This window comes from Sardina pilchardus, chromosome 1 (assembly GCF_963854185.1).
Source record: "Sardina pilchardus chromosome 1, fSarPil1.1, whole genome shotgun sequence".
In the NCBI taxonomy this organism is placed as follows: domain Eukaryota; kingdom Metazoa; phylum Chordata; class Actinopteri; order Clupeiformes; family Clupeidae; genus Sardina; species Sardina pilchardus.
Window position 1 is genome coordinate 50,573,467 of NC_084994.1, and position 15,416 is coordinate 50,588,882.

Consider the following 15,416-nt stretch of genomic DNA (forward strand, 5'->3'; position numbering starts at 1 on the left):
TTTGTGCATTATTTGCACTTACATGCCATTTCATTTAGCCCTGTAATAAGCTGGATAGGCCATAACTAGGTAAGGTAAAAAGTAATGTTTATTTATATAGCGCATTTCACGTGCACTGAGTGCAACCCAAAGCGCTTTACACACCACACTGATACAAATAGTGCCGAACTGTGTTTATTATAGCATAAGCCTATAATGAGAAAGTGAGGTTTATCTCATTTTTGTTTTATTCAAATGAACCACTCTCTTTAATTAAACTTATTTAATATAAGGTCTGAAAAAAATAGTGAACCGAATATGAACAGAAATATCAGGAATAGGCCTTCAACTGAAGTGCATAAAACGTCTGTACCTCTATCCCAATTGTATTTCGTAGAATTGATATTATGGATAATTTCTTTTTCTTAAAAAAAAAAAAAAAAAAATATGTTAATTGTCAAGCCTTGGACTATTCCGCGGCACCCCTGGGTATAGCCTATGCGTCATGGCACTCGGGTGCACTGGCACCCACTTTGATAAACCCAGCTCTCGGCTATGACAAGTATAGACTATGCCTCAAGACTATGGTTTGATAATTGTTATCAAGCGACAAAGTCACACATAGCCTACAGTGCATTCTTTAGACCTCTTAGTTATAGCCTGCCCTACACTATCGTTGTAGTCACAAGCCTAACTCCATGCACGCCAATAAAAGTCTGAGACTGGACGCACAGGTAATTGAGCAACAGATGCCACCTGCCCCTGGTGAAAACTGACCTGCGGTTGGACTAGTCAACTCAACACCAACTTGCGACTGTGCGCTGTATGCCGAAAACACCCTACCAAGCTTTCTGACATAGGCCTAGGCATAGCCTAGATCTAGGCTACTTGTTTTTTTAAGATGCTTCAAAGATGCGTCCATGGAAACAGGTATCCTTGGCGACCTAACACAAACACTGGCTAGTGTAGGTTCTAACGGCAACTGTCGTTGCAGGTTCATGTTCATCAGTCAAATTATCACCATTTTGCTCTGAAATGTCGGAACTTTTAGTGTCGAGACCGCATTACGACATCAGAGCCGTGACGCAAAATGAACACCTGCTCCAGACTGCTCAAACTGACCCAGAAACCACATTGAAAGATAAATTTTTGTCATCGGCTGGACTGGCTTCTGCAGGATACAGATCTGCGAAATATACTCCGGCAGAATGGTTTGCCAACAACAGTGCTACCTTGAACCAGGCTGTAACCCATTTGAACAATTCGGAAAAAGTTCGCCACGAATCCAAAATGCTTTACACAGAGGCAGAGGTGAAAACTTTGCGTACACAGGCAGAGGGCACAACGCACTTGGGTGACAGGTTACAAGATATTCACTTTTGGAAGGCTGAGCTTGAGCGGCACATCGAACAACTTGAGGCGGAGACGGTCTTGCTTTTGGCTGAGAAGGGCCGTTTGGAGAAGGCTTTGGACGCGACAGAGATTCCTTTTGCCATCGCTACAGATAATCTGACATGCCGGGAGAGACGACTTGGGCCCGACCTTGTTAAAGACCTTGTGGAGGAGGAGCTTATAAGAGTAAGAACGTTTATTATTATTATTTTATATTATTATTGTTTTATTGCCTATTATTACTAAGCCTACTACTGCCAGGCTACTACATTGTATTTTAGTTTAACTGTCGTAGCGGTCCCCAACCTTTTCCGGCACGTTGGCGACCCCAATCATCTAGACCATTATGATAGAGAGCGTAGGGGAGAGAGGGGTAAGATGAGCTACTCTTAGTTTTTCATTACAGCTACGTCCCTGCTGAAAAAAACAGCAAGAAACCAGCTTAGGCTGGTGGCTGGTTTAGCTGGTTTTAGCTGGTCTTTGCTGGTCTTTGCCCAAAACACAGTTATTATTGCTGGTCTTTGCTGGTGTAGCTGGTTAGGCCACCAGCTAGACATGCTGGCGTGACCATCTGAGGAAGCTGGTCGTGCTGGTGTGACCAGCCTGTCGTTTGGGATACAACTGGTTTAAGATGGTCATGCTGGTGACCAGCCTGTCAAGCTTGACAAAGATGGTCAAGCTGGTTTTCTAGAATAACCAACATAAGCTGGCGTGGCCAGTAAAAACCAGCAATGTAGACCAGCAACACCAACTAAAATGACCAGCTTAAGGTGGTACGACAATCAAAACCAGCTGAATTACCATCATAAGCTGGGTAAACCAGCTGAAGGTGTGTTTTCGTGGTCTAGCTGGTTAACCATCAAAGGGTGGTCAAATAAGCTGGTTAACAAGCTGGTCAACCAGCAAACCACCTTTAGCTGGTCAGGCTGTTTTTTTCAGCAGGGGTGTTAAAGACGTTTTATTGGCAATCTTCACATCAAAATTCTTATTCAAAGTGTCCTGCTACTATTGGAACAAAAAATAATTGATTACATGTTATGGTCCAAGTGATATGCCCTTTTTGGGGGGGGGGGGGGGGGGGGGAATTGTTAAGTGGCTCAATTGACCCCATGCACGGGTTAAGATGAGCATGCAGTAGCCTATGTGTGGGGTCAATTGAGCCAAAACAAAAATCTCAGGTAGCCTAAAATATTGAATGTTCATATACGAAATATGGCCTATAATAACTATGCCAACCAATTCAGCCTTTAAAGTAAAGCTTAAAGAGGACATAGACTGGATGCAACATTGTGCATTGATCTCTCAAAAATAAAATCCAGTGCAATTTGACAAGCCTTATTAAAACTTTAGGCTATATGTAGGTGGTGAGTTGAAATTGTCCTTTCGGCAACCACAATTGAACTACAATGGCTTTGTGCTATTTGAGCAAGTGGCTCAACTTGCCCCACCTCTTATGGCTCATCTTACCCCAGAGTCACCATTTTGAAAAAATCAACTCAGATATAATGTGTCTATTGATCTGTTCTTGTTCTCTCTAATCATCTTAATTCTGGACACGCATGGAACTCACTTGGAGAGCAAAAAACCCCACATTATTCCAAATATCTTCCTAACCACATTTTCCATGTGCGGCCCTTTTCCTAAGATGTTAGGGAAGGGTCTCCTCCACCTTAGAATGCTGTCACATGATAAAGTGTGTGTAGTGTTGTTGAAACAGGGTAGGCTATGGCTCATCTTACCTCTCTCTCCCCTATTGTTGTTATTTAGATGTCGATTTGAACAAAAGTGTCTCCTAAATGCCATAACCATAATTTGCGTGTCATGTACTGGCCATATGTAAGATACTCAGTATCTCAACCGACTCCATTTGAATTTCATGCGACCCCATATGGAGTCCCGACCCCAAGGTTGAGAAGCGATATTGTAGCGTTATTTGTAACATTAGGCCTATCAGTAGGCCTAGATAGGCTAATGTTCATTTTGCCAAAAATGTTGTTTCCAAAATCAGGAGGTGGAGTTAATCCGAAGCATTCAGGCACTGCACAAAAGAACACTTGACCAGACTGTTAATCAAATAAAGTAAGTATTGTAGGCCAGACGGTCCCCGTAGTTGGCCTATTTGCTTTGCATTCTGTGTTCCAACTTAAATTGTGCCCTTTCTGCACATCTTTCAGGTCTAATAGGGAGTCTAAGCAAACTTTGGAGATGGACTGGTCTGATAAATATCAAGCCTACAGTTTAGACAACCAGTGTGGCCGCTACAACAACATGAGCATTGAGACACAACATCAGTCAGGCTCTGCAAAGATCCAGGATCAGTGAGTCTCCTCAATATGTCCTGGTTGTATGCATATTGCTGACTCCGTCTGTCTTAATAAACAGTCCACAGTGTGAATAATGCAAATAACTGGATGGTTTGGAAACCCTGAGCTGATGATTGCACACTGCAGTATCCACCATTTTGTCCACAGGGAGGCAGTGTAGTCCTTTAAAAATGTTAGGCAACATGATAATGACAAACAAAATGTATTCCCATTCCCATTCCCATTCCCATTCCCATTCCCATTCTGCCCTGGTTTCCAGCGTGAGCAACTGTGAGCAGTGGATGCACTTCACACGCGCCAACGTGGCCGCGGCAGAGCGCGAGACGCGGGCCAGCGCCGAGCTCAGGCAGCTGATTGGCCACGTGCTGCAGGACACGTCCGAGGACCTGAGGGCCCAGTGCGCCCGAGTGGACGAGGCCTTCAACCAGCGCTGCCAGGAGCTGACCGAGGCCAAGGTGCAGCTGGAGATCCACCTGTCGCAGGTGAGAGTAGAAGGCCACACTCTATAATATTAATAATAATAATAATAATAATAATAATAATAATAATCACCTTTATTTATAGAGCGCTTTTGTAAACATAGTTACAAAGTGCTGTACATATATAAACAGAAACAAAACAAAGCAACAATTAAATGTTTAAAAACAATACAAATACATAACAAAAAACATACCGCAATAATTAAACACAACGGGCCAATTGCTCTGTCAGTTAGCATTGCGCTAGCTGTGCTACGATTTAAAACCGTGCTCCTTAAAACGGAGGTTTTGGAGTTTAACACTCAGCTGCGCACGAAGTTTAACGTGATTGCTGTGTCAGAAACGAGACAGGATCAGCTGGTTCCTAGTTAAACTGGGGTTAAACTGCCTGGAAGCCGGAAGTACGCTATTTTGAGTTTTACCCCAGCAGATGCAGTCGTAATTCAACAGTCTTAACGCATTTAAGGATTTTGACGGGATAATTTTTATGACTCTTGTGGTTAAATGCGCTCTAAGTGCCAAAACACTTTGGAAATGTAAAGTACATTTTAATAAAACGCAAATAATGTTGAAATATAGCCTATCATGAAATAGTCAAGGCTACTTTTGTGGAAATCTGAATCTGAAATCTTATCCAGTAGGCTATGCTATATAACATTAAATCAGTCAATCAATCAGTTGTCACGAACTAAATAGAACATTACACGGAGGAGCAAAAATAAGCCTTTTATCGCCACACTTCAGCCCAACTATGGACAAATTATGCTGGGCACTAAACCCACATTCCATGGCTCCGTGCGCATTCCAGCCTTTACGAATCCATGTGGGACTAGGCTACGTATTTTGTCACAATTGTCTTTAATGCCTGTGATGTGAAATGCATGTTAGTGTGTCGGATAGGGGCAGACGTTTTCAAATCATAGCCTACTTGCTCCCCGAGCCCCGCTGGTTGGTTGGTTCTCTCACGGGATGAAAAAAGTACCTATTCTATTCTATTCTATTCTATTCTATTCTATTCTGTTCTATTCTATTCTATTCAGTCACTGAATGAATGAAAGCGCCTCACACGGGTGGATTCGGTGGAAATCCCTTTCAACGACATGAAACGTAATAGTGAACCTTCAAATATAGCCTAATAATATTTCAGTGCCCATCAGTCTCTACATTTAGCAACATCACCAAACAGTCCAAAAGTAAATTAAACCCCAAACTAAACTGAAAACTACTGCTTTTAATAGCCTATGCCGCTAACAAAACGCATGTCTGGTCTCACAATAAAACGCACGTAACAAAAGTTCTTGCCTGGAAGTCTGCCTCAAATAAATGCTTTGCGCAGCCTAAGTAGCCTAAATAAAGACCATAATCGAGGGTTGATGGAACGATCTACCGTGCGTTAGGCTATTTTACGAATAGGCCTACTCGTTCTTTGTGGCTACATTTGTAGGCATTTGCCAACTTAAGCAACTGCTATATTGTAGCCTTTATTGTAGCCTACTGTGTAATAAGTCTAGCCAACAGTGTGTGTATGTGTCGGTTTATGAAGCGTAAGCTGTCACCTATCTTGCTATCCTGCAAACTATGGTTTAGTCTACCGCAAAACCATGTCCTTTCCGAGATTAGACTAACACGCATTAAATGCGCCCTCTAGTGGGTGATTTGAATTTCCTTGAAGACACAGCAATTGAGATCAAGGTAAAACGCAGCAGCAGGTTAAACCACAGGTGCATATGACACAGCAATGGAGCTAAAGTCGTCACGTGACTTCTTGCGTCACCACCGAGTTTAAAACCGTGTTAAACTCCAAACTAGCGACAGAGCAATTGGCCCTACAAGACAGAAACAAAACCAAAACAAGAAAAACAAAATTATAAACCTGCAGAGTGCAGAGTGCAGTTGAACTGATCTCTTCTCTCCCTCAGTGCTCCTCTGATACGCACAGACAAGGTTGCTTCCTTTACTGTTAGGCTGCAAAAATCTAAGCTCCAATGGAAGCCATCTTTCTTTGATATCTATGGCTTGTATAAGTAAAAGTAGGCCATCTAAACTTCAATTTCAAACCAAACTATTCAGTTTCAATTTAGTATGCGATGTGGTGCAAACCTAGTGTAACTGTAAAGCAGTACATCAGCTGACAAAAGATATTGATAATATCTCAGGACATTTGATAAAGCCCCTCTGAGCAATCCAAGCTGCCGAAACAGAAAGGTCAAACAGCTCTCAGTGATCATTGTATGTAAATGTCACAGATCCAAAGGTCGGTTTCTCCAACATTTATGAAAGCTGGACAGTCAGCCAGCTCATCCAACCTGTGGGTCGTGTTCAACCCGTTTGGACCCGTTTCAACACAAGCCTCAGACATGAGCCCCCACATCTCCTGCATGAGATGAAGCATGGCAGCTCTAGTGTGTTGTCTAAACTGTTCTTTTTAGTCATGTTGATTTGTTGTTGTTGTTGATCATCATCCTGTTTACATTGTAGTGTATGTTGTGTGTGATGTCTTAAGCTGCTGGGACCTCCAATTTTCCCTTGGGGATCAATAAAGTATCTATCTATCTATCTATCTATCTATCTATCTATAAGTAAGCACTTGTACAGCCACAGGTAATGATCTCACCTGTTTTTGATCTTTCATGTATCGCTGCCCTCACTGTGCCCTCAGCTCACTCAGCTCTTGCACTGGGCTCTTGTGTCTGGCTGTGTCCTGCCCATGGCTGAAGGTCAAGGTCATGCTGCAGCCCTGGCAGCACTCTCCCATCAGTACCAGGGTCTCTTTATCTCCTGGAGTCTGAGTTCTGAAGGAATCCCAGCTGATCTGTGATCAGGATCCTGACATGCCTTGATGGAGTGCATGGATTCCTCTCATACTTTTAATTTGATGCATTTGGCTACACTAAATCAGTTAAAAATATAAATATACTCATCCAATGAATATTTGTCAAGGAATGAGGAGTAGGCTAATAGGTATTGTAGAAGTTGATAGTTTTGTAACACAATCCACAATGTCTCTTGCATCAGTATGTAGATACAAACTCCTTGTCTGTAGGCTACACGCTAGAAAACATACAGTAAGGTGTCACTGGTAAATCATCCATAGCACAGGCTGATTTTTTGGAACATGTGCAGAAAAGCAACACCCTATGCCAAGGGCTTTTTTGACAGCTGCCCAATTACAAGCGCAGCAGACGTCCGTATCTCACAAAAAGCAGCAAAAATGGAGGCGGTAACGTTGGAGTAACATATTCTGATTAGTTTTGAGCATGGTGAGCTAGATGACCATTAAACTGAATCACAAACTGGACAGCTCCTGTTGAAAAACACTCTGCTTTTTGGAATGAAATGCTGTCAGCATTTTGTCTCTTAAAAATATGCTCTGGTCAACTTTTCTTTTCATAAAAAGAGTCGTGAAAAATAGTGAATCAAACACAAGTCGAGTGTCTTGGTGAACTTGTGTGTTAGCATGTCTATGACATGCACGTGTATGAACATGTTGTGTGTTAGCATGTGTATGACATGCACAAGTGTAAACTTGTGTGTCCTGGCGTGTGTGTGTGTGTGTGTGTGTATGTGTGTGTGTGTGTGTGTGTGTGTGTGTGTGTGTGTGTGTGTGTGTGTGTGTGATTAGATCCTGCAGCAGACGGGGACACAGGAGAGGAACATGGTGTCGCTGCAGCAGGCTCTCCATGATAAGGAGGCCCCAATGAGAGTGGCCCAGTCCAGGCTGCATCAGCGCACACACAGACCCAACATGGAGCTATGCAGAGATGCACCGCAGCTCAGGTACACACACACAACAACACACATGCACACATGCACGCACGCACACACACACACACACACACACATGACACACATACACGCACGCATGCACAAACACACATTCATACACGCACGCACACACACACACACACATGCGCACGCACACACTCAGGTAAATGAGGAATTTTGGGGGAAAAACTCATTTGTTTTAGGAGGTCTCTTGGCTGTTACAAAAATATGCAATCCTGGGGCTCTGTGATGTGGCGGCTGTGAGATATTTCCCTCTTTGTTTGCCCTTGGCTCCGCTATGAGTCACGCTGCTGTAGGAACTAAGGAGACACAGCAGTTGGACTTGACCCTGCACTGGAGCACCCAATCAATCACAGCAGCAGACCCTATTGTTAGGCACTCACCAAACAAATACAATGCAGTGCGAATATGTATACACACACACACACAAAGAGAGAGAGAGAGAGAGAACACATGCACAAAACACACACACACATATTGATCAAAAGACAACATTGAGGGCTCTACCTGACCACTTCAGTGATAATGTTTGATGTATTGAATGGCTCTTAATGTAGCATAGCTAATCACTTGATCTCTTCTCTTGTGTTCCTCATGCATATCATCTGTCATTTGTGTTTGCTTATCTTCGAGTGTTTTCTGACCATGCTCTGCCTTGTGTATGTTATTTGTGTGTGTGTGTGTGTGTGTGTGTGTGTGTGTGTGTGTGTGTGTGTGTGTGTGTGTGTGTGTGTGTGTGTGTGTAGTCTGGTGGAGGAGGTCGGGCAGATCACCCACACCATGTGGGCGCTGGCGCAGCAGCTGGGCGGTGCGCGGGCATCGCTGGCGGCGCTGGAGGAGACGCGCATGGCCCTGGAGAAGGCCCTGGCCTGCAACACACACAGCCTGCTCATCGACCGCCAGCAGTGCATGAGCCACCGCATGCGCTACCCCGACCTCGTCACCCTGGCAGGATACTGAGAGGCTCACGCACACACACACACACACACACACACACACACACATATACTCTCTCTGAAAAATGAGAGCAAAGTAAAAAAGTAAAAAGCAAAGTAAAAAAAAAGCATAGTATACATTTCAGCAGGCCCCTCCAGTGGAATGTGTGTGTGTGTGTGTGTGTGTGTGTGTGTGTGTGTGTGTGCGCGCGCGTGTGTGTGCGCCCGTGTGTGTGTGTGTTTGTGTGTCAAACAGGGTGACTATTTTCTCATTATGCATCCTTGATTTGATTTGCATCTAAACATGCGGATTGAATTGCGTGATTAAAGAAAAAAAAAGAACTGTTTGTCAGTGCAGTCCCAGTGTGAGTCAGTTGCCCTGCAGCAGCGCTGGGTGGCAATATTAGCATCAGAAAGAGACTAGCAGAAGCAGCTCCAGCACTAACCAGCTCAGGTTCACTGGCTGCATGCACACAACAGTACTCGTCTACTGTGCTCCTCCGCAAACCTCCCCAGCCCTCATTAGAGCCCTGCCTGATGTGTGTGTGTCTGTGTCTGTGTCTGTGTCTGTGTCTGTGTCTGTGTCTGTGTGTGTGTGTGTGTGTGTGTCTGTGTGTGTGTGTGTGTGTTTTTTGTGTTGCGTTTGTGTGAGAGTAAGATAGAGAGAGAGAGAGAGAGAGAGAGACCATAAACTAGAGAGGCTGCCTGGAGCTAATGTCATTACCTGTGAATAAACAACTGCACATTACAGACGTGATTGGCTTCCTCTGGGGTGCAAATGAGCCCTCTTGCCGTGGCACACTGATATTCATGCACGTCCACGCCCGCTGATGGACGCATGTGAAGTACGATCACACGCACACACCTGTTGACTCAACACACATAATCGCCTCACGAGATCTTGCTCGTGTGAGCCTAACAAACATATTAGGGCTGTTTCGCTGGGTGTCTATTGTGAATATTGCATTGACGCCAAGGCGTCCTATAGGACTGAGGTGTTGTTCTGGGCATGTGACTGGGTCTGTGTGAGCTCATGAGAATGTGAATGTGTCTGTGCTCACTGCCGTGGCCTAATATGTTAGTGTGGGCATTGTGATATCCCTAGAAGTGTGAAGATTACTATGTTTGCGGCCATGTGGGATTGATATGATCACTCATACAGTTTGTGGGGAGATGGCAGCGGCTTCTGAGGTGAGAGAGAGGGATGAGAGAAGAGAGTGCTAGAGATGGAAAGGGCTCCTCAGGTGAGAGAGAGGGATGAGGGAAGAGAGTGATAGAGATGGAAAGGGCTCCTCAGGTGAGAGAGATGAGAGAAGAGAGTGATAGAGATGGAAAGGGCTCCTCAGGTGAGAGAGAGGGATGAGAGAAGAGAGTGATAGATGGAAAGGGCTCCTCAGGTGAGAGAGAGGGATGAGAGAAGAGAGTGATAGAGATGGAAAGGGCTCCTCAGGTGAGAGGGAAGGAGGAGGGAAAAGACTGATGGCTGGGTGACTTGAGTTGACAGCAGATGGCAAAGGACAACAGAAAATACAGGTGGGTTAGGGGGCAGAAAACACAATTTAGAGAGCGAAATGGACGATTGAATTGTTTGTTTGTTTTCATCATGGAAGACACAGTGAGAGAGGAAAATCTTTTCTGTTTTCAGCCCACTCTTCCATAAAGTGGTCCCTATTGATTGGCACATGATCAGACCAAAGATCCTTAATTACTGACTCCGTTTTAACCTTCTCTGATCAGACCCTGTGCAGCATGCAGCATGTAAATAGGTCATTACACAATGATGGAAGGAGTTGAGACACTCATAACAAACAGTTGGCACATCAAACTGATGGCAGTATTGCTGCGCTGAGCGCAGCTTCACACCGTACGAGATTTGCTGACAGGGAGGAAAGGTCAGTGTCGTTCTCGCGCTGCTCTCGTGAATCTTCTGTTTAGCACACTTCACACAAGTTGTAAACACAGCCTGAGTTCACCAAACAGACATCCGCTGGGAGCCTCCACTGAGCCACGCAGCCTGAGCGACGTGACGTGACGTGACGCGTGAAGTGGCAGCGATGGGGCCGATGCTGCGGCTCTGGAGAGAATCCTCCAGACGGCCGTGAGGTGCCAGCGAGAAGAGACAGCGACCAGACAGCAGGGCTGATGAAACCCGTCAGCAACAGACAGAGCTACACGACGTTATTACACACAACACTCTGATCTCAACACGTCACGGCTACTTTTGATGCCGTCGGCCCGTGTCCATGCGTGGGGCTGAGGACGAGGGGTGGACAGCGGTCACTTCCTTCCGCCCGTGAGGCCGTGCCATGCGGCCCGGAGGACAGCGATAAGTGAGTTGTGTAGGGGGTGTGAATTCACTCTGAAAGCCTGCAATCAGATTCTCTCCAACACTCTGTCACACACAGACCTGATCAGAAAGCATTTCCCTCACTTTTAGAAGGCGGCAGAGTGAGAGACACAAAGAGACCATTTTAAACAGCAAGCTGTGTTTGAAAATGTGGCAGACAAATTGAGTTCCCTCCTATTACTAGATAAAGCATTTAATGTATCGATGAGACACACTTCAATGAAATTAAAAAGGCGTGCAAGTATAAACATCATCAGCAGCACAGCTGAACAGCTGGCACTGATGAAAAAAAGCTAGTGTGCTGACTTTTGGTCATGCAGTTGAACAGCCCAGTGGGTGGCTCAACACGCGTGTTTATCTGTCATTATTTTGACGACTCGCTCTAAACTGGGCTACTTGTAATAAGAGAAATGATGTATGAGGAAAACTTCATTGATTCCAAAAGAAAACTTGAGGGTTTAGGAGTCTGAAGTCTCTCTCCCCAACTGTGCCATGATTATTAACATGCTTTTCCATGAACAAGAACAACAAAGTGTGTGTACGAGTGTGTGTCTGTGTGTGTGTGTGTGTGTGCGTGTGATGGTTAGATAGTGAGGAACAGAAAGCGAGAGCAGTAAATTGCATAATTTCCATCTCCAGGGGTGCCCCCATCATTACACACCTGTGCTAATCTCACCCCATGCAGAGGGATGGACCACCGCTGGGCTCTGGAATGAGTCGCCCGCCGCTCGGCTCACTTGGAGCTCATTCCCTTTTCCCACAGAAAGAACATTTGAGTTTATCATTCACCTGCCCACTGCCAGTTTCTCTCTCTCTCTCTCTCTCTCTCTCTATCGCACTCATTCTGCCTCTCAGACTTCCAGATACCCTCCATCTTGACAGTACTTATTCAGTCAGTCAGTGAATCGCTCGCTCACTCAACCTCTTGCTCTTGAAGAGAACATGCGTTCATTTATCCATCACTTATCTCATTCTCATCCACTCCAAGATGTGCTGCTCTCACCTGAGGAGAATCTCAAATAGGGGAGAGATACGGGAGAGATAGACAGAAGTGTGAGAGAGAGACAGAGAGACAAGTGTGTGAGAGAGAGACAAGTGAGAGAGAAAGACAGAAGTGTGAGAGAGAGAGACAAGTGTGAGAGAGAGACAGAAGCGTGAGAGATAGACAGAAGTGTGTGAGAGAGAGACAGTAGTGTGAGAGATAGACAGAAGCGTGAGAGACATTTAATGACTTTAACGCTTCTGGTTATAGTAAAGGATAAATGCACACATTGTAGTTAATAGCTCTTTTCAAGACACTTTAAGTGCTTTACATTGAAGGAGAACATCACTAAGTAATCACGACCATAAAATGTGTAGCACACACTTGGGTGGTCCAGGGCAGCCATTATATGCCAGAACAGAACGCTCACCACACATCAGCTTGAGGAGAGTGAGGGAGTGAATGAATGAGTCAGTTGCACTGGGGGATGATTAGGGGGGCAGATCACATGAGACAGGTTGGGACTTTAGTCAGGACTCAAGGGAACCCTCTACTCTTTGTGAGAAGTACTAGGGGTTCTCAATGACCAATGTACTGGGAGATATAATTGAGATGGGATCTTTTGGCCCAGAGGGGAGATTGCTACCTAACCCACCCACGACCACTCCCAGCAGGAACTTCATTTCCCCGGGTGGTCTCCCCACCAACTACTGACCAAACCCACTGCTGCTTAGCCTCAGAGAGGTACTGTAGTGTGTCCACTGGTCTGGCCACAGGCTGCTGCATATGACAAATCTGATGGCAATGCACTGACTGACTGACTGACTGAGACACACACACACACACACACACACACACACAGTTGCAGTTGCAGTTAAATCTGATGTACAGTTTTTCTGCCTGCTTTATATTGATTTGCTAAAAGCTTTCCGTTTGTGTCCCTAATGGACGTTACAAGTGTACAAATTGAGGGGAGGGCATTTAAATCTTCTTCCGGCTTCACAACATCAGTATTGATCGTACAAGAATGAGGATGAATGCACAACCCCATAAAGCAGTCTTTCACAACAGCAAAGATGACAAATAGATTTTTAACAGCTAATTATGATTACAAATAACAAAGAGTTTATTTGCAATTCATTACAGTTACAGCTACACTGAAAAGCGCAAAAAAAAAAAACTTAAATGGAATGCCTTTATCCGCTTATGACAGATGTTTCTGAAATTTTTGGGAACAAATCCGTTTGGTAGGAGCACATCCCCTGTGTGCCTGTGTGGTGAACTCCCCATCACGCAAGACCAGCTCATCCAAATAGGCCGGTCCTTCCCATTCCAGTGAGAACGGCATCACAGCTAGACAAACGGAGGGTTTAACCGGCAGGGCCTCAAACAATTTCAGCGAACCTGCTGTGTGAGCAAAATCATTCTGCCTCATGAGCCTATCTCAGGGGAGCATTTAATCTCCTCCTCTTAGAAGGAGGAAGCGACAGAGGCACGGAAAAGGAATGTTGAAAAGCAAGCTGATTGACTGGGTGTCCAGATAGCAGAGAAGAATTCTGTTACGGATATTTGCCAGATGTAGTAAGAGAGGGACAGTGCTGATCAACAGGGTGTTTGGCCTTCACTGCAGAGCAGCAACTAAGCTACACTGTTCAGGGAATATAACAAATGCAAACAGAGGTTGGAACTTACTGCCTTCTGTTTGTGATTTCAAATAAACAAACCACATTCTATCCCTACTCTAAAAGCACTCAGACAGATTCATGGTTCATAAATTATTTCATTTTCATTGTCATCTTTGTTAGTGATATCCAAAGCAGCTATAAGCCAACTGATCAATTATGGTTCAAGTAAGATCATCCAAGTAATACAACTTAAATAAAATGGAGAGAGGGAAGCATCTGCACAATGGTGAGCCAAAATGAATAGAGCTAATGCACCTGTGAGTGCAGGTACTGGCATCCCAAGCACCTGTCAGGTAGAAAACAACCCCTCCACTTCCACCACTGCTGTTTAGTGACATGGAAATGCCAATGATACAGTCGCAATCTAGGACAGAAAGTTGATCGAGTAGATGCCTTGTCTATGAGTCTGCTTTTCTAAGTCTGACTTCAGCCATTCAGTTATAAATGAAACAGTCTGTGAATTTAAACAAATAGTTGATGAACAAATAGTAAAAGAGCTCTCATTTTGACGCAAATCATCACTGTGTAGGTCGGAATGCATCCACTCTGTAGGTTGCCTGCATGTCTGTCTGAGATTTTAAACCCACCGTCTAAATGCATGGATAGTTACCGTCCATCTGTTTGAATTGGTGGGGTCAGTGGCACCTTTGCTGAGTGTGTTCTAGAAATCAGAGAGGCAAAATAAGGAGAAAAGCAAAAGTAACAACAAATCAAACACTTATTTGTCCTGGAAAACACGCATTGGTATTTGGGCCATGATGCACACTTCAGTTGGCCTGACAGAAGCCCTCTAATTCTATTCATGCGTAGGGGTTCATCTCCTCTCTGGGGTTCTGGGTTGCAGAAGATGAGTCACTAATTACAGAACAGTTGATGCCCCTCTGGCCCCTCCCCCTCCCCTCCATCTTACCCGGCTGACCACATCTAGTCCAGATCCAAGACATCACATGGAAATGTTTTACTTGTTCTAAAGACATTGCCATTTGAAAGGCTCTCCGCACATCTTTAGAAGCTCGGCGTATTTACTTTAGTGCTCATTAATAGCCAGTGGGGGGTTCACTGCAGGGGTGCTGAGCCTTGATTACCATTAATGATCTCATTGGATGGTTTGTTAACGAGGTCATTAGTATTCCGACTGTGATGGTTATGCTATGTGCGAAAGATATTAATGTGTTCCTAAACGACAAGTGTTTTTTTAAAGTCAGTATTAAGAATCAATCGACTCAATCATGTGTGGAGGTGCAACAGGCACAGGAGGGCAGGTATATACCGGAAATCGTTCATTTGACCGAGGTGAAAGCCACAGAGAGCAATATGCTTACAGAATTGAAACAGCTCAAGCGTGATTGCAGATTGCGGCGGTATCTCCTGATGTGGGATGCCATTCCGTATCTCAGGTTCCCCTAGATTCACCCTGTCGCAGCACTTCTGCATTTATGCATGTGCGTGTGCAAACACGACTCTGAATGTGCCTCTGAGCAATGATTTGATAAAAAAAAAGGATTGA

General features: G+C 44.7%; 1 protein-coding gene across 1 annotated transcript; it reads left to right on the forward strand.

Annotated features, from left to right (window-relative positions):
* Window positions 1-943: 943 nt before the first annotated feature.
* Window positions 944-9,473, forward strand: tekt4 (tektin 4). Its single transcript, XM_062536502.1, has 6 exons — window positions 944-1,557; window positions 3,380-3,450; window positions 3,546-3,689; window positions 3,955-4,177; window positions 7,797-7,951; window positions 8,707-9,473. The coding sequence occupies exons 1-6, from the start codon at window positions 1,015-1,017 to the stop codon at window positions 8,918-8,920; spliced, it is 1,350 nt and encodes a 449-aa protein (XP_062392486.1). The 5' UTR covers window positions 944-1,014; the 3' UTR covers window positions 8,921-9,473.
* Window positions 9,474-15,416: the final 5,943 nt, after the last annotated feature.